Source organism: Orycteropus afer, unplaced genomic scaffold, assembly GCF_000298275.1.
Source record: "Orycteropus afer afer isolate SDZICR_OR568_19922 unplaced genomic scaffold, OryAfe1.0 scaffold00098, whole genome shotgun sequence".
Taxonomy (NCBI): Eukaryota; Metazoa; Chordata; class Mammalia; order Tubulidentata; family Orycteropodidae; genus Orycteropus; species Orycteropus afer.
Window position 1 is genome coordinate 3,448,373 of NW_006921685.1, and position 19,729 is coordinate 3,468,101.

The 19,729-nt window shown below is 38.8% G+C and overlaps 1 protein-coding gene across 1 annotated transcript in view; it reads right to left on the minus strand.

Annotated features, from left to right (window-relative positions):
- Nucleotides 1-702: 702 nt before the first annotated feature.
- The window catches only part of LOC103198630 (transmembrane serine protease 11F), a 133,090-nt gene continuing 114,063 nt past the window's right edge, over nucleotides 703-19,729 (minus strand). Inside the window, exons 6-11 of the mRNA XM_007942805.1 lie at nucleotides 18,411-18,429; nucleotides 16,234-16,256; nucleotides 15,943-16,144; nucleotides 10,740-10,999; nucleotides 4,850-4,992; nucleotides 703-864 (exon numbers count right to left, since the gene is read on the minus strand). Coding sequence (XP_007940996.1) covers nucleotides 703-864; nucleotides 4,850-4,992; nucleotides 10,740-10,999; nucleotides 15,943-16,144; nucleotides 16,234-16,256; nucleotides 18,411-18,429 — 809 coding nt within the window. The remainder of the gene's footprint in view (nucleotides 865-4,849; nucleotides 4,993-10,739; nucleotides 11,000-15,942; nucleotides 16,145-16,233; nucleotides 16,257-18,410; nucleotides 18,430-19,729) is intronic.

Consider the following 19,729-nt stretch of genomic DNA (forward strand, 5'->3'; position numbering starts at 1 on the left):
AAATACTGTTCAATGATAAATCAGAAATATTTCTAAACAATACAGTGTACTTCCTGAAGCTAGTGCTTGTGTGTATAACACATTAAAAGCAAGTTCAGACACATTTAAAAAAAATAATTTAATGGCAACTCTTGTGACTTAATGATAATGCTCTGCATATTGTTAGATATAAACCCAGGTTAGAGTTCAAGTAATAGTGCAAACCCCCTGCTTCTCCTTTCTAGCCATGGAATGTCCAGTAAATCATCAGTCATAGACTTGAAGCTCTGAATTTTCAGAGAAGAATTCTATATGGTTTTTAGCTAAAAGAATCCCAGGTGCTCCAGATACTAGATGAGGTAACGTTTTGGCAACACTGGCAGTTCTTCATGTCCTATGGAAAATGACTTTTCTTCTCTTCCATGGAGCGTGGAACTAGGGGAACCATGCATAAATATCCACTTTTGTAAGAAGTATCAGAAATAACTTTTTTCTTGTGAGTAGAGTCAGTGCTGTCTGTCATTTGCTTTGCCTTCTTCCCTCATGGAGAGAGAGCTGGGTTATAGGTACACAAAGGCTACCACCTCATGATATTAGATTGTTCTGAGTCTGAGGGGCTTCTTGACCTCCAGCAAAGGCACTGATCCAAACCACATGAATAATGCACAACATGGAGGAGCTTCACCTCTGTGAGGCATGGGCACAATTCATAGACAATTCACACTAGATGCCAGTCTTTGAGGCAATCCAGTCTCGATACATAGTCACTCTTGTGTAGACTCCAGGTTTTTTGGGGAGTGCACATGATTGTCCCCAACTTACTATACCTACAAGGTACCAGATGTCATGATTGTCTGGATAAACTAGAGGTCCACCAGAGTCACCCTGCAGGAAAAAAAAAAAATTAAATGTCCAATTAACTGATTTAATTCAATAGAAGATCATTGTAATCATTTCTTTTTCCACAGGGGAGGGGGAAAAAAAAAAGTAAACTGGTATGTAGAATGTAAAACCCACATGAGATGGATCATATACTGTTTCTCTCAACTGAGCAGGAGCTCTGCTAGTGTGGTGCCTAAGGCACTTGACTGCTAACCAGAAGGCTGGCGGTTCAAACCCACCAGCGACTTCTCGGAAGGAAGGTTGGGCAATCTACTTCCATAGTGATACTGCCTTGGAAATCCAAGGAGGGGTCGCTATGAGTCGGGTCCAATTCATCAGCACATAACAACAACAACTGAACTGAGTTAAAATTTTATGGTAAACTTTAAAGTATTTTGTTTTGTTTTTGAATAAGACTAGTATTCATTCATGTAAAACAGTTACATTATTTCTGGTTCACAATTCTTGGATTTTTTTTTCTAGTTTGATTAAACACTTTATGAATGGTTTAGTAAGCAAGTATATGAAATGTGAAATATGTAATTGGTATTAATGGGTGTTGTTGTTGTTGTTGTTATGTGCCGTCGAGTCAGCGCCGACTCATAGCGACCCCTCCTTGGGTTTCCGAGGCAGTATCACTACGGAAGTAGGATTGCCCACCCTTCCTTCCGAGGAGTGGCTGGTGGGTTTGAACCGCCAGCCTTCTTGTTAGCAGTCAAGTGCCTTAGGCACTATGCTACCACAGCTCCCAGGTATTAATGGGTATAGGTTGAAAATTTCAATGATCTCTTCTGAAAGTTAATGTTCTCTTGGCTGTACTTTATGTTCTTGTTCTTTATTTCCTTTTCTTTTGCTCACCTATGTCTAATTTACATTTCATGCTGAATTTTATGTAAACTCCCTTAAAAAATTTTGAAACAAAGAATATTAAGTAAATAAATACATGTGTAGAGATTAAAGATGTAGGCTTTGTTACTGAACTGTCTGATCTTCAGTCTCAGTTCTATTAATCACTGGCTCTGTGACTTTAAGTAAGATCTTAACCACTCTGTTCTTTTTCTACTTTGCTTATTTATTCATCCTTTTATCTTATTGAATTCCTACAATGCATTTTGTTGAGTGCTGGGGAGACAACGATGAACAAAACAAATGACCCTATGCTCACAGAGCTTGCAGTTTAGTCTAAGAAACCAATATTAAATAAGATCACAAATAGATGCAAAATTACAACTGTGATTTAAAAAAAAACAGCAAACCAGTTATTATGGAGTCTACTCTGACTTATGGCAACTCATGTGTGTCAAAAGGCAATTCTGCTTCATAGAGTCATTTAACTGCTAACCAGAAGGCTGGCAGTTCAAACCCACCAGCCACTCCTTGGAAGGAAGACTGGGCAATCTATTTCCATAGAAATGCTACCTCAGAAACCCAGGGAGGGGTCTCTATGAGTCAGATCTGACTCCACAGCAGTGAGTTTGGTTTCTTTTGGTTTTAGAGTGTTCTTTGGCTCATTTTTCAGAAGCAAATCTCTAAGCCTTTCTTCTAAGGCACTTCTTAATGAACTGGAACCATCAACCTTTCAGTTAGCAACTGAGCCCTTAACTTTGCATCATCCAAATATACCACAACTGTGATAAGGGCTATGAAAACATACAATGTGAGAATTTGACTAGTCAAAGGGATCAGGAAGATCTTCCCTAAGGAAGAGCAATTGAACTGATATCTGAAGGAAGACGAGTTAACTAGAGAATGACAAGTCAGGATGAAATATGTTCTTGGCAGATGGAATAGCTCTGGAAGGAAGTAACTTGACAGGCAGAGGAACTGAAAACCAGGCAGAGGGACAAGACAAGAGAGCACAAGAGGACATGTGGAGTATAATGAGGCTAGAGTGATAGGGAGAGATTAGTCCACGTGGCTGCTGGTGGGTCTTGTTTAGAAATTTTTGTTTTCTGTCTTAATATAGGAAAGTAAGCCACTGAAGCATTTTAAGAAGGGGTGTTGACATGATCATATTAGTCTGTTGTTAGAAATCATTCTGGCTTTTGTTTGACTAACACTGAAGGGGCATAAGACTGAATATGGAGAACTAGACACCAGCTCGAGGGCTAATATAGTTGTCCAGAGGAGAGAGAAAGAGGTAAAGGCAAGAGCTGTAAGGTTAAATTCATGGGCTTACATAATCAGTTGAATATGGGATAGGGAGAGAAGGTTAAAATGGCTGTTAGCCTTCCAGTTTGCTTAACAGAATAAAAGGAGATGCTATTCACAGAGGTGCAAAACATAAGAAGGATCAGGTTAGGTGGGAAGAGAAAAAAAGCAGAAACAGATGCAGCATGTTCAATTTGAGACGCTTTTGAAATATCCATTTGGAGTTGTCAAGCAGGAGTTGGATACATGTGTCTGGAACTCAGGGAAGAGATTGGGACTGGAAGTATGTATTTATTAGTCATGTGCACAGAGGTGGTACTAAAGCTGCAGAGGAGAATTAGATCCTCTAGGGAGAAAATAGAGAGTAAAAAGAGGAATAGACATAGTATAGATCAACACTGAATGGCTGAGGTTAGGGGAATGAGCCTGAAAAAGAGAGAGGAAAAAGAACAGACAAATGTAGGATAAAAATTACAAGCCAAAGAAAGACAGCATTTCAAGAAAGAGGGACAGCTGAGCATTATTAATGGCTTCTAGAAAGTAAAAATAGAAGAGGAATGAAAAATATTTATTGGATTTTAAAAACATAAAGGTCATTGGAAACCTTAGGAAGAACTATTTTGGTGGACTGATAGGGCAAAAACTATACTGAAATGATTTGAGGAGTTAGTCAGAGGTGAGAAAATTGAGACAATGATCATAAGCTTTTTTTTTTTTTAATATGCTATGGTAAAAGGGTTAAGCTGTGGTGGTATCTGGAAATATATTCTGAGGCTTCAAGAAAGAGCTTTTCTCTTTTTTCCCCTCTCAGAAGGCTGGTGGTTCAAACACACCAGCCACTCCTCAGAAGGAAGATGGGGCAATCTACTTCCGTAGTGATACTGCCTCGGAAACCCAAGAGGGGTCACTATGAGTCGGATCTGACTCAATGGCACATAACAACAACAGCAACTAATTTGGAAGATGTAAAAAAGAGGAATATCCAGTTACAAGAGAAATGCTTATTGTGAAAAAAGAGGAAATGATTGTCAGCGCACACTTCATGCAAAGACCAAAGAGAGTGGGACCAGAGCACAAGAAAAGGGGTTAGTTTTAAAGGGAAGAGGTGGCTTCTCTGTTGGGCCTAAACAGAAGCTGGATGATATGAGTCCAGATGAAAGCAGGGTTGCATGCTTGATGCTGGGAAAATAAGCCAATTGTCCTCTTATGACTTCTATTTTTCTTTGAAAATTTTGAAAGAAAGTCATCACAGAGAGTAGGGGCAAATTGGAAGTTAAGGAAAATGGGAAATGTTGGGAAAATTCAGAGAATGGTAGATATGGAAAAACAAACAAACAGAAAAATAATAAACATATTAGGCTACCTTTGCTGTCTGGACTCTACAGTGGAGCCAATGTGATATTTTCTCTGAGAGTATTTGACTATCTGGGTACAGGCAAAGAAGGTGGATAGTTGAGTTCTTTCAGCTGTGAGATTTTGCCAGTTAGACATACTGGAAAGAATGAACTAGTGAGTTTGTGGTATTAGCAAAAGTGCTAAGAATTTGTGATTTTTCTAATTTGTGAAATAGCGATAATTGTATGTTTCTGTATCTTTAGTAGTATGTTTCTATCTCATTATATCAAATGAAATAATTTATTAAGACATGCTTAACACTTAGATTGGTATACTCAATACAATGATTTTTATTGTTATGATTATTAAATAATCTTAGTCTGTGGTGAAACAGATGCTATTTTTTTTCTTCCTGGTAAAATGTGTGCTAAACTTAGAAATAGTTAATGGAAATTGACATAAAAATTTCCTTTAAGAGTATTGTTGTTCACTTTGAACTTACCTTGCAAGCATCTACTTTTCCTGCCATGAACCCTGCACACAACATTCCTGGAGTTATCAGTCCATCATACACATCCTTCCTATTACATACTTCAGTGCTTATGGTTTCTACTCTGGCTTGCCGAAGCCTATTTTGTGTAGGTCCTATTAAAATAAATAAATAAATAAATGTGTCTAAGACATATATTCCAAGGAGTAAAAACCTAAGATTATTTTATTAACATTAATTAATAAAATTATCACCAAATTTTATTCTCCATATTATAAATATCTCCATGCAAGGAACCTTAAACATACATGTCTCAGTATTATATAATAGTTACAGATCTGTAAAAGTTATTGAGCCCCTTAAAACTGAGTACAAAATTTCATGTATATATGTATACATACATTCATACATTCTTTTTCATGATGAGAAAGTCATAGTTTTATTTTATTTTTTATTTTTATTGTGATTTGGGTGAGAGTTTACAGAACAAATTCCCTTTCCATACACTGGCTCACATACACTTTGTCTCATGACATTGACTGCAATTTTTCCACAATGCAACAGCTCTGCTCCCACTTCCTCCCCATAGTTACCTCTTCCCTGTGTCCTTCCCTCCCATGCACTCCTACCCCCTGAGCTATCTCCCTGAGCATACACAGCTTTTCTATTCTGCCATGATTGATCTCTCCAAGGAGTGTATCTATCTAATGGAAACGTTCAGCTCATATGCCTGTCTTTTGTTTGGCTGGAAACCACAGGAGTGGGTTTAATTCCAGACCTGAAGGACAGCTGGGGGCCATAGTCTCAGGGGTTCCACCAGGCTCTATTGGACAAGCAAACCTGGTCCTTTTTTTTTTTTTTTAATGATTTTGATTTTTGTTCCACATTGTTCTCCCACTCTATCCAGTATTGCCAGCAGAGATCCCCTTCTGACTGGTTGACAGGTAGCCAGCCGCCATCTAGTTCTTCTGGTCTTATAGTCGTAGGCTGAGGATCACATGGTGTATCAGTTGCTTGGACTAATTGTTTCCATGCATCTTTGGTTTTCTTCATTCTTCTTTGCTCTGGATGAGGAGAGACCCATCACTGCATCTAGATGGTGACTTGCAAGCTTTTAAGATCCCAGTTGCTACTCACCAAAGTAGGACGTGGAACAATGTTTTGGGTGGTATGCTATGCCAATGGAGCTGGATGTCCCCTGCAACTATAGTCCCAAGCCCAGAGGTCTAACTAGTTGCTCCAACTAGGTAGGTGTCTGTGGCTAAGAAGTGACTACAACTTTGCCCCTTATCAGCTCTACCATATACCTGGGAATTCTTACAGAACATACAAATCCACTTGTAGAAACATTGTCTGCCAACCCTATATACATGGTCTTGGACACACTTTCCCCTGCATAGGCATACCTAATAGTTCAGCCTGTCCACCCATCTATCCATCCATATACCCATGTTTGCCTTCACTGACAGTACAGTACTATATGTGCAAAAGGGTTCATCTTTGATTTCTGTGCCTCCCATGCACTCTCTACATCTTTTTCCTCAATGACATCATGTTGATCACTCAGATTTGGTACACTGCCCTTCTCTTCACCCAAATCAATCTTTGTCTCTACCTATCTAACAGTGTTCCCTCCCCTCCCCTGTCACCCCTGGTAACCAACAAAGAAAATTTCTTTCCATATATAAACGTTTTAAATTTTCAAAGAAATCTTTCACTTTGGTTTTATCTTTTTTAACTGGCACATTTTCCATATAAGGAAACTGGGACTCAAGATGGTTCATTGATTTCCCAAAAAGTATTAAAGTAAGATAAAAGACCGTGGACTCTGTTAGCTATACTCTATGGGGTAGTATGCTATTTAGGGGTATGAGAAACAGAGAGGATACCAGATATATGGCAGCAATCTGATGCCAGCACAGAGCAGGGCCAGGAACATAAAGAGCTAGATGCATCACCTGGAAACTATGGGGAAGGAAGTTAAACACTGACTACAGGAAAGGAAGTAAGTTAAGGCTACTGATTCATGCTGTCAGTGAACTAGAGGTAAGGTGGAGGGTGGGGGAGAAGAAAGTGAAATTAGAATGCTTAAAGCATTTGGGAATTTCTTTAATGTAAGATAGTTCCATCAAAAAAAACAAAAAGCTGGGGGCCAGGTTTGCTGGTCCAATAGAGCCTGGTGGAACCACTGAGACTATGGCCCCTAGCTGCCCTTCAGATCTGGAATTGAACCCACACCTGTGGTTTCCAGCCAAACAAAAGACAGGCATATAGCTGAACATTTACCTCAAGTAGATATGCTCCTTGGAGAGAACAATCATGGGAGAAAGAAGGGCTGCTTATGCACAGGGAGACAGCTCAGGGGGCAGGAGTGTATGGAGGGATGGACACTGGGAAGAGGTAACTATGGGGAGGAAGTGGGAGGGGAGCTGTTGCATTGTGGTAAACTGTGGTCAATGACATGAGACAAAGTATATGTGAACTGCTGTATGGAAAGTAAATTTGCTCTGTAAATCTTCACCCAAATCACAATTTAAAAAAAAAAAGAAAGAAAAAAAAAATGCCAGGGTTTTTTTTTTTAAAAAAAAAAATAAACACAAAAAGACAAAAAGCACTAAATGAAAGCATATTAGCATTTGTCTCCTAATTTCTACCACTGATAGAACCTTAAACATATTTCTTCATTTCTCACCTTAAATATTTAAAAATAACATTTCTCTTTAGAATCTAATACCTAAAAATCTTAAGTTCTAGTCTTCAGTTTAGGTGATTGGGTAGAACTATGTAACTGTGAAGGAGCCGTGGTAGCGTAGTGCCTAAGGCACTTGACTACTAACCAGAAAGCTGGCAGTTCAAACCCATCAGCCACTTCTCAGAAGGAAGGTTGGGCAATCTACTTCCATAGTGAGACTGCCTTGGAAGTCCAAGGAGGGGTTGCTATGGGTCAGGTCTGACTCCACAGCACATAACAATAACAACAATGATGTAACTGTGAGGTGCTGTGGCCCACTAAGATGTGTGGCACTCTTGGGGGGGGGTGTTGTTGTTGTTAGGTGACATTGAGTCAATAGTGACCCTATTTACAACAGAATGAAACACTGCCTGATCCTGAGCCAGTCTCAACATCCTTGCTATACCTGAGCCTATCATGGCAGCCACTGTTTCAGTCCATCTCGTTGAAGATATTCTCATTTTTTGCTGACCCTCCATTTTACTAAACATGATATCCTTTCTCTGACTACATGACCAAAGCAAGTGAGATGAAATCTGACCATCTTGCTTCCAAGGAGTATCCCAGCTGCACTTCTTTCAGGAAAGATTTGTTACTTCTCCTGGCAGTCCACAGTATTTTAAGTATTCTTTTCCAACACTGCAACTCAAAAGCATCAACTCTTCTTCAGTCTTCCTTATTCATTTTCCAACTCTCACATGCATATGAGGCGATTGAAAACACCATGGCTTGAGTTAGGCACACCTTAGTCTTCAAAGAGACATCTTTGCTCTTCAGCACTTTAAAGAAGTCTTTTGCAGCAGATTTGCCCAGTGCAATATGTCATCTGATGTCTTGACTCTGTTTCCATTGGTGTTGGTTGTGGAACCAAATAATATGAAATCTTTGACAACTTCAAACTTTTCTCCATTTATTGTGATGCTTCTTTTTGGTCACGTTGTGAGGACTTTTGTTTTCTTTATATTGAGGTGTAATTCATACTGCAGACTGTGGTCTTTAATCTCCATCAATAAATGCTTGTAAATGCTTCAAGTCATCTTCACTTTCAGTAAGCAAGGTTGTATCAGCTGCATATCACAGGTTGTTAATGAGTCTCCCTCCAATGATTATGCTGTGTTCTTCTTCATATACTTCACCTTCTCACATTATTTGCTCAGCATACAGATTGAATAAGTATGGTGAAAGGATACCACCCTGACACACTGCCCTCCTGATTTTAAACTATGCAGAATCCTCTCGTTCTCTTTGAACAAGAGCCTCCTGATCTATGAGTGAGAATTCCTCACAAGCACAATTAAGAGTTCTGGAATTCCCATTCTTCTCAACGTTACCCATAATTTGTTATGATCCACACAATCAAATGTTTTTGCATAGTCAATAAAACACAAGTAAACATCTTTCTGGTATTTGCTTTGAGCCAAGATCTATCTGGCATCAGCAATGATATCTCTTATTCCAGTCCTCTTCTCAATCCAGCTTGAATTTCTGGAAATTTCCTGTCAATATATTGCTGCAACCATTTTTTTAATTGTCTCCAACAAAATTTTACCTGCAAGTGATACTAGTGATATTGTTTGATAATTTCCACATTCTTTGGGATCACCTTTCTTTGGAATGGTTACAAATATGGACCTCTTCCAATCAGTTGCCCACATAGCTGTCTTCCAAATGGAAATAAGGTGTATGGAACCCTACCATGGGGATTGGTCAGTTTTACCATCTTGTTTTTGTTGTTGTTAGGAGGCCTAGAGTCTTCTCAGACTCATAGCAACCCTATGCACAGCAGAACGAAACACAACCCAGTCCCGCACCAACTCCTCAATCCTTGCTATGCTTGAGCCCATCACCACAGCCACTGTGTCAATCCATCTCATTGAAGGCCTCCCCCTCTTTTGTCAACCTTCCACCTTACCAAGCATGACATCCTTCTACAGGGAATGGTCCCTTCTGATAACTTGACCAAAGTAGGTGAGATGACGTCTGGCTATTCTCACTTCCAAGGAGCATTTTGGCTGCACTTCCTCCAGAACAGATTTGTCAGCTCTTTCAGCAGTCCTTGGTACTTTCTTTTACCATTTTGGTAGACTTAAAATGAACCATCCCAGAGGTGGAAAGGGAGAGAATCTCACTGCCATCAAGGGAGAAGAAACAAGAGAGGAATATATTCTTGGACCCTAGATCCCTGTACTGAGACAGCAGAGAGGTAGCAGAGAGTCAGTAGCAGCAGAATCAAGGAACAGGCATAAGATGGAGCCACAGAGCCCGAAAGCTGCATATCTTTGGTCAGAAGGCATGTTGGTGGAGTGTGGTGCACGTATTGTGGAGCTAAAAGAGCTTTGTGACACTTGGCCTGAGCAGGGCAGAGGCCAGGCCAAGGGGCCAATGGGAGGTGTGTCTGAGGGCATGGCCAAGGAGAGGTTGTCCTGATTGAAGTATTGTATCCTGAACATTCCTGAACCTGAATTGTAAGCTATTACTTCCCAAATAAACCCCATAATCATGAGTCTGTGAGTTCTGCGCGCTCATTGCAACAAATAACAAATTAATTGATTTTTCAGTGAAATTGATATCAGAATTGGTAAAAAGGTTGGAGGCATGTCTGACCTCTGCCTCATAGGACTTAGCCTTGGGTTAATGCTGCTGGTGGTGATTCTTTTTTCCCCTCATGAAGTAAGAGGAGGTCAGATGCCACTGCCCCCCATGCTCTTTTTGCACTATCTTTTAATACTCTTTAAAAGGTGGGATAGAGGAAGAAAACACAGATTCTATTAACTTACCAAAATGAAAATTCTCCAAATATTCACAAAGCCTTTTCATATTTATTATCATTTTAAATCCTCATTAAAATTAGAAAAGATTTAGGCAAACAAAACACTGTCATTAAGATTGTGGTTTAAAGTATATGCTAACCAGTAGTATTCACATCTGGGAGTATACAGTTTTTATTTACTCCCTTACACTCCCATATTCTTTTCTTCTAATTTGTCTCTTTCATTTTGTACCCCTGCTCCAATTAATTGTGAACTCCTCAAGAATAGGGACCCACAGCCCCTGTTCTGTCCTGCACCATAAACATTATTTTTATGAAAAGCCTTAAGAAGGATTCCTTAAGACAGCTTGTTAGATCTCAAGGCAAATATGTTTTAAGTAAATCAGATTGAAATTACTCACCATCATCTACAATGGATCCAAATCCCGTGACAAATACACTTGTGTTAGGTGGCAACTTTATTGATGAATCCGGGAGGCAAACTCTCTGGACTATATTTGAAAACTCAAGTCCAGTAGCAAGCTGGGCCAAAGCAATGTCATTTTCATTCGTTTCTCCTTGGTAATTTTCATGAAGGATAATTTTCCTCACATATTTTTTCACTTCTGGTGGTTCTATAGTTATACCAAAAGTAGCAATCCATTGACTTGGATCTTTATTTCTGCAAGAAAGAAAAAATCGAAGAGTATATTTGTGATGCTTAACTTTATCTTATAAAGTGATTTTTGATGCTTAATTTTATTTTATAAAAATGATTGAGAGTGTATTCCTTCCCAACTATTGTGGTTGCTGCTGAAAAACTCCCGTGGTGAGAGAATTTGTAGTTGATGACTTTTGAGGAAAAAGAGATTAAAAACATTGATGCTAAAGTGAAAATTGAAAGTTCCTCAAAATATTTTACATCCTCTAAAATTAGTAAGATGCCATGACTACTAAATGGAATTTCAGTACTTTATTTATCTGGATTAATGATAGTGGTGGGAACTACACAATCAATTTCTAGTGTTTTCATTCCTTGCTTGCTAGAAACCCTTTGGGTTATTTTTCTTTGATAATCTCAGTGAAATGTGTAGAATTTAATTTTTATTTGTTTTGGATAACATGCTTATGAAGGTGCATTATCCCTCTGTGTCAAATTCTTGATTCATTCCTATTTTATGACTTAGTTATTGATTCTTGGTCAGTAGATCTTATTGTACATGCAATTTATCTACTTCACATACTATCATATGTACACAGGGTTGTTTCTCCATCCTACACCCCCACACCACCCTAATATTCAAGGTTCTACATAGCTCTAACTTGATGTCATGCTCTTAGAGCGTCTACCACCCTTTCATCTGGCTTAGTCAATTCCTCTTACCAGACTCTCAACTTTTCCCTCACCAAGATGCTTTTCTCTCACAAAGTTCATAACAAGCAAATTATATCTAGTCCTGTCATCTCTTTATCTCTCTGTTCTTCCACAAAGACTAAAATCCAAAACCCACTGACACTGAGACAATTCTGACTCATAGCAGCTCCCATAGGGTTTCCAAGGCAGTAAGTCTTTATACAGAAGCAGACTGCCTCATCTTTCTCTGATGGAATGGCTGCTGGGTTCAAATCTCCAATCTTGGTTAACAGGCCAATGCCTTAACCACCACACCACCAGAGCTCTTTTCCCAAAGACTCGTTCTCTTTCTAACTATTCCCGTCAAGAATGATTGAAAATGTAGATAAACTTTAATTTCTCTGTGTGGAGGGAAGTTATGTAGAAGGATATTATACAGAGAATAATTCTAAAGGGAATTTCATCTTTCACGAAGGATTCCTGTGTTGGTGAATCATAAACTTTTAAGTATTATGAAGAACTTGAAAAATCAGTGGTATTCAAAGAGCTCTGCACCACACTGAGGATGAATAGGCAGAGCCTGGGGAGCTCTGTGCAGCTCTGTTTCATTTATTTATATTATAAAGGGAGATTTTATTCAAGCAGAAGTCTTAAGGTTGAGCCATTCATTTGAAAATGAGAATTCTGGAGATACAAATACATACAAGACTTCAGTCCTTAGGGATCTTGCAACCTAAATAGGGAGACAAAAAAGAACTATCCTGTCCCTTCATGTATTGTCAACAAGAAGAAGCCTCACATAATAGGCTCATTCTTTTTGGATAGTCACTGAGACCCAGAAGTTAAGTGATTTGTCCAGGTAAGGAAAGACCCACCTAACTGGTGTCAGAGAGATGGCCCAGGTGTTCTGACTCTTTTCAGGTACATTTTCCCTTCTCACAGTTTCACAATGACTGGAATAATTTTTATGGATGCAAAGGTGAATGCATTTTTTGTAAACACTGTCTAAAAAAATACTATTTCAGCAGGAAAAAAATTAGTATATTTGGGTGATTGCTATATTGTCTTCAAAAAACCAAACCAAACCCACTGTCATAGAGTTGATTATGACTCATAGTGACCTCTGCTGGGTTTCCAAGGGGGTAAATCTCTATGGAAGGAGATTGCCCCATTTTCCTTCCACTAAGGAGCTGGTGGGTTTGAACCACCAGCCTTCTGGTTAGCAGTCAAGTGTCTTAGGCAATATGCCACAAAGTACCTCATATTTTTCCTCCACAGCAGTATACCACATATTGCAATTACATTGTATATCATCCCAATAATTGAATCTTTTGTTTCTAAGATCATCACCTTTCCCTTCTCTTTTGGATTATTACTGTCTGCATAAAATATGTTATATGTATCCTATATTCTTTTAAATCCCTCCTTTGATTCTATAATTACCTATTGTCCAATTTCTCTGCTCCCTTACATATAAAACTTTCTTCAAAGAGCTTTCTAAACTCACTGTGTCCAATTTTTCTCATTTTATTCTATCTTGAATCAATTTCTTTCCCCGCCATACCACCAAAATTTCTCTTTTCAAGAACACAAATGATTTACACTTTTTCAAACTCAATGGGCAATTTCCATGTAGGTCTATCTGTACAGAGAGGCTACACTGGACCTTGTGAAACATGCATTTCAATCTTTATAGGTGATACTCTTTGCTGAGTATTACCAAATTGTCGTTCTGGGTTTATTTATTTTTTTTAATCCACATAAATAGAAAATTATAAAATAAAGTGGATGATACTCTCCCCAAAAAAGAAATACTCTCACCGAAATGAAGGAGGATTATGTGAACATTAAGCATTAACAAATCAGTGGGACTCAAGTTCACCTCTAAGGGATGATGTTAGTCGTTTTTCCAAAAACAAGAACCAAAACCATTACTTTGAGTCTATTCTGACTCATAGCCACTGTGGTTTATTGTTGTTATGTACCGTCGAGTCAGACCTGACTCATAGCGACCCCTCCTAGGGTTTCCAAGGTGGTATCGGTACAGAAGTAGATTGCCCAACCTTCCTCTGAGGAGTGCTTGGTGGATTTTAACCACCAGATTTCTGGTTAGCAGTCAAGTGCTTTAGGCACTACGCTACCAGAGCTCCCAATCACTGTGGTAGTTAAGGTTATGTGTCAGTTTGGCTGAGCCTGGTTTTGAGTGGCTGGACAGCTGATGGTAGTTACTCTCCATGATGAGACTGGCAATCAACTCCATGGTAGAATCTGCTGTGAGCAGCAGAGTAGCTGTTTTAGAGATGTGGTCTGCTTCCTGTATATAAGGAGAAAATTTTGGAATGGTGTCTAGTTTTTGGCACACTAAATCCTGCATGTAGCCAAGTTGTTGTTCAGCAGCCTGCCATGTTGTCTGCCGATCTTGGGACTCTTAATGGGCTTGAATCAATGGCCTGCCATGTGCTTTAGTAATGTCAGGATTGTGCCTTTTTACTAGTTGACTTTTGGTTTATCAGCCTCATCAGCCAGCAGCTGCCTGAGTGAAGAAAAGCCCAGCTTTTATGGGCCAGGAACAAGAGGCAGAGGTGAAGCTTAAGGTTGAGGGGATTTCACCTGGCCTCTAGAGCATGGCAGTTTGAACTCAGACTTCTAGCCTCCAAAACTGAAAATAAACTCCTGTTTGTTCAAGTCACATTTGAGGTATATATCTGTTAGAGCAGCACCAGTTAACCAAAACAGCCACCCTGTAAAACAAAGTAGAATGCCCCTATATGTTTTCCAAGGCTGTATATCTTTTGGAAGCAGCAGCTACATCTTTCTCCCATGGAGCAGCTGGTGAGTTCTAACTGCTGACCTTTTGGTTAGCAACCAAGAGTTTAACCACTATGACACCACAGCTCCTTAGTTATTTTTGCAGTTATAATTATATATAAAAGCCCTGGTGATGCAATGATTAAGTGCTCAATTGCTAACTAAAAGGTCAGTAGTTCTAACCCACTAGTGGCTCCATGGGAGAAAAAAACCTGGTGATATGCTCATGGAAAGGTTTATAGTCTTGGAAACACTGTCAGGGAGTTCTCTTCTGTCCTATAGGATTGTTATGAGTTGGAATCAACTCAACAACACACAATAACAACAAATATATATAAATAGAGTTTCTTTAGTGAGAGGAGTGACAGACAAATTAATTTGCTTCTCTTCTTTACACCTCTACTCCTTAAAGATATAGGCATCTTAGAACCATGTGGAGAATTACCCTTAAAAGGATGGTAAAGAGCCTACTAGAATCACCAAGGATAGGCTTTTTTAGAAGGGTGCATGAGTAGTTCCAGTAGCTAGACATAGGGGTTTTGTTGAGAGGGTTTTTTTTTTTTTTTTTTTTTTGTCTTAAAGCAAAAGTTTTCTGCATCTTCTCTGATGGTGAAACCCCACAAAAGAAAGATAGTATGTCCCTGATTCTCTGGGACAATATAGAGCTCATGAATGTTCATGGAAATGAACTGACACAGTTGTCTTTAAGCTCTATAATCTCAGAAGCTCAAGCACAGAGCTTCTGCTGAATTATATATGACCAATTTTCAACAGCAATATTGTGATGGCAGTGAGAGAGTAGTAAACCTCTCCCACCTTCTACACATCTGTCTGAATTTCAGAAGCACACAGGGATTCTTGAATAATGTAGTGAAAAGGGAGAGCTTTACAAGGGATATTTTTGGTGTTTTTCTTACTTTATAAAATAATAAAACTCACTGCTGTCAAGTCTGTTTGACTCCTAGTAACCCCTTTTGGGTTTCCGAGGCAGTATCGCTATGGAAGTAGATTGCCCAATCTTCTTTCTGAGGAGTTGCTGGTGGGTTTGAACTGCCAGCCTTCTGGTTAGCAGTCAGATACTTTAGGCATTATGCCACCAGAGTGCCTTTATAAAATAATAGGGAATACATTCACTATTATTTTATAATAGTGAATGTTAATAGTGGGAGGCTTGAGGGATTAATTGGAGAAAAAATAGAACAGAAGCAAAAAAAAATTGAGATTGTAGAAAAGTTTTAACTTGTTACTTGGATAATAGTCTGTCTTTACACTGAAATAATTCATGCTGTAGTAGAAAATATGGCACACCAACATCATGTCAATACTGAGAAATATATGATAAGAATCACAAGAGATACATAGACCAAGCATCATAGCTATTGAGAGAAGGGAGAGAGGAAGGACATGATCAAAGGTGAAGAAGAAGCATAAGGTATTTGGAGGACAAAGCAGGATGAACTTACCTCCTGAAGCAGTGAGCTGCTGTGACGAGCCATGTGTTACTGATGAGGCTAGCTCCACACTGATGGCCCACCCCTATGAGCTGGAGGCTGGCCTGCCATGGCCACTCCCCATCCATAGCTGTTTTTCTTCCATGGATGATCCTTTCAGTAGAAGTAGATGGTGGTATTGGTATGTTTGAAGATGTCATCCTTATCCCACAGCCTGTCACAGAAATACATGTTTTATGTCAGAGAAGAAAGCATATCTTAATTGTCTTGGGTGGAGATGCTTAAGCAAACCATTGGCACTGCTACTGTTTAACTCATTCCTAGTACTCAGCCTCTGAGGACATTTTATAGGGGTCCTGCTGATCCTATTTAGTTTTAGTAATAACGTTTCAAGGTATTTAGTCCAAGAACTAACTTCTGTTTATCTATATAAAATATACATGCATGGATAGGTAATTAATTGAGCATCAAAATATATAGATCCTCTGATTAGTGGGTTTCTTTTTTTTTTTTTTTTACAGCGGCACATATTTCAGATTAGAAAATTAAACCTTGGGTCAAAAAGAAACTAAACCAAACTCACTGCCCTCAGATCGACTCATAGTGACCCCTCCTTGGGTTTCTGAGGCAGTATCACTAAGGAAGTAGGTTCCCCAATCTTCCTTCCCAGGAGTGGCTGGTGGGTGGAGTGGCCAGCCTTCTGATTATTAGTCATATGCCTTAGGCACTACTGCCACCAGATCTCCCAGACCTTGGATAGGAAATGTAAATTGCTGGAGATCTCCCACTAGTAAATGGCAGAGTGAAGTACACAATTAGGAGGATCTGAGACCAAAATCTATGTTCTTACTACTGAAGAGAGGCTAACACTGGATAGTAATAAACAAAATTAGAAAAAAAAACTCACTGCCATTAAGTCATTTTTGACTCACAGCGACCTCCTTGGGTTTCCAAGGCCATGAATCTTTATGAAAGTAGATCACCCAGTCTTCCTTCCACAGAGCAGCTGGTGGGTTTGAACCACTGACCTACTGATTAGCAGTTAAGTGCCTTATCCATTATGCCCGCCAATATATGCCGTAATTCACCCTTGACATGACTATGGATAATCCATATACTGTATCGCAATATTCTGTACTTCAAGAGTTTTAACTATATCATCTTTGTGTCTTCTAAAGTTTAAAAGACTAGTTAACAAGAAAATTCTATTACCTGGTATCTAACCTTTCACTGATTAGAATTCAACCCAACTTTAAGATTTTAAAGCGAATTAGTACAGTTTATCAATGTACCTTTCAATTATTTATATATTGATTAAAACCATAGGTTGTTTTGTTTTTTCAGAAAGGGGTTTGATTTTTGCTGTTAGTTGCCATTGAGTTGATTCAAACTTAGAGCAATCACATGTATGTGGAGTAGAAGTGCTACATAGTGTTTTCAAGGCTGTGGCCTTTTGGAAGCAGATCATCATGCCAGTCTTCTGAGGTGCCTCTGGGTAAGTTCAAACCACCAGCCTTTGTACCAGTAATCAAGTGCTTAACTATATTTACAACCCAGGGGTTCAAGGGAGTTCTAGGGGTTTAGTGCATAAAGCATTTCACTGCTAACCATAAGTCTGGCAGTTCAAACACACCAGCCACTCCTCAGAAGGAAGACTGGGCAATATACTTCTGTAGAGATACCGCCTTAGAAATCCAAAACATAGCTGCTTGAAATTATATATATATATATATATATATATATATATATATATATGGTCATCATATATATATGATCATATATATAGATAGTTATGTAATTCCCAGAGGATTAAATAGCTTCAGCGAACACTGTTTCTGATTAAAGTGAGTATAAAATTTAACGAATAGGGTTTCTAGGTTAACACAGTGTCATTTCAAAACAAACAGCTGCTGTTAGCTCTGTCCCACAACAAACCCATACGTGTCAGAGTAGAACTGTACTCCATTGGGTTTTAAATGGCAAAGTTTTTTTTGAAGATGAAAGTAGATCACCAGGCCTTTTTCCTGAGCTGCCTCTGGGTGGTCTTGAACCTCCGATCTTGATTAGTAACTGAATGCATTAACCATTTCCAATACCCAGGAACATAGTGCCATATTGGTAGTACCTGAATCTTCCTGTCCCAACTTCCTGTGACAATATACATGAATATAATAACAAAATAAATAACATCTGCTACAGGGGTCCCTATGAGTCAGAGCTGACTTGATGGCACCTAACAGCAATAGTTATGAGCAGGCATTGCATGTGATGTTACATGTATTTTCTCCAATTTTCAGAATAATCCTTAATAGTAGGTGTTACCATCTCTGTACAACAGATGAAAAATTTGAGTATATGGTACTGTGCAAAGGAAAGAGGAGCAAAATTACCAAACTTAATGAAAGTTAAAGACAAAAAAAAAAAAAAAAAAAAAAAAAATCAGTCACTTCAATGTCCAATGGGTTGGTTTGAAACGTAACTTCTTGGATGACCCAAGCGCTAATCTTTGGACTAGGACTATATGGAGACCACCAAGAGGATGGGAAAAGCTTCTGGCTTTTGTGACCCATCCCCTATTGTGATCTCCTAGTCCAGATGTAGTGTAGTTACACTATACTTGTCCCAGTCAAACTGTAACTATATTCCAAACCATTCAATTATGAACTGGTCCATGCCTCATCATCCCTTGTCTTTATCTATTTTGAAACCATAATTCCCATTATACCACTCTATCTATGGATGGAATAAAGGTGAGAAGTACTTTGAAAAATATAGTTACATCATGAAAAGCAATTTAAACATAGAAAGGAAGAGCATTGGCATTAGTGAGTGCTGGGCTTGACAGTGTGAAAGAGGTGGTTTGATGTAGTTTTCATATACTTAAGATCAGAACTAAAGCCTGCATCTAACTGATAGCATAGTTAGAGTCCACGCCACCAAAAAAAATTGAGAAATGGTTCATTGATGCCTTCAATAATGTACAAAACCTCTTATTAGTGCCAGGGCCCACTCTGAGCTCTAGAGAGGCACCAGTAACAGGATCTGTACTCTTTTAATTCTCCAACTCCAACTACAATAGTATAAGGTACTATATAGTTCAGCACAGCTGCATACTCTAAGTGTATGCTAAGCTTTGGAAATGGAAAAAGAACTAAATAAAACTAAATAAATTGATATAACTTTCAAATCTTAATTTGAAAGTTAGTTACCGGTCCATTAGGTAGACAATCTAAAGAGATTCCACATATTGTTTGTTGGGAAATGCTAAGTCTAGATTTATATCTTTAATTTTAAGAATGAAAGATGAAATAACCCAAAATCCAACACATTAACCAGTTGCCTATGAAAGAGTACCAAGGAGGCAGAGATATTTCTGAAAATTACTTTCTGCAGAAAATAAGTATTTTAGGAAACACATACTTGGTGTCAAAAAGACATGCAAGAAAATATGACTGTAATATAATAAAAGCAGCAAACCATAAATAAATAAAATGCTGTGATAAGAATAAATATAACAGGGTTGTTTGTGATTAAATAAATTTCAATGAGGTATAATAATAATAATAATAAAAACACATTCACTGCCATTGAGTTGATACTGAGTCATGTTGTTGTTGTTGTTAAGTGCTGTGGAGTCGTTTCCGACTCATAGCGACCCCACGCACAGCAGAACAAAACACTGTCTAATCTGGTGCCAGCCCCACAATCCCTGCTATACTTCAGCCCATCATCGCAGCCACCGTGTCAATCCATCTCGTTGAAGGCCTCCCCCTCTTTCGTCGACCCTCCACCCTACCAA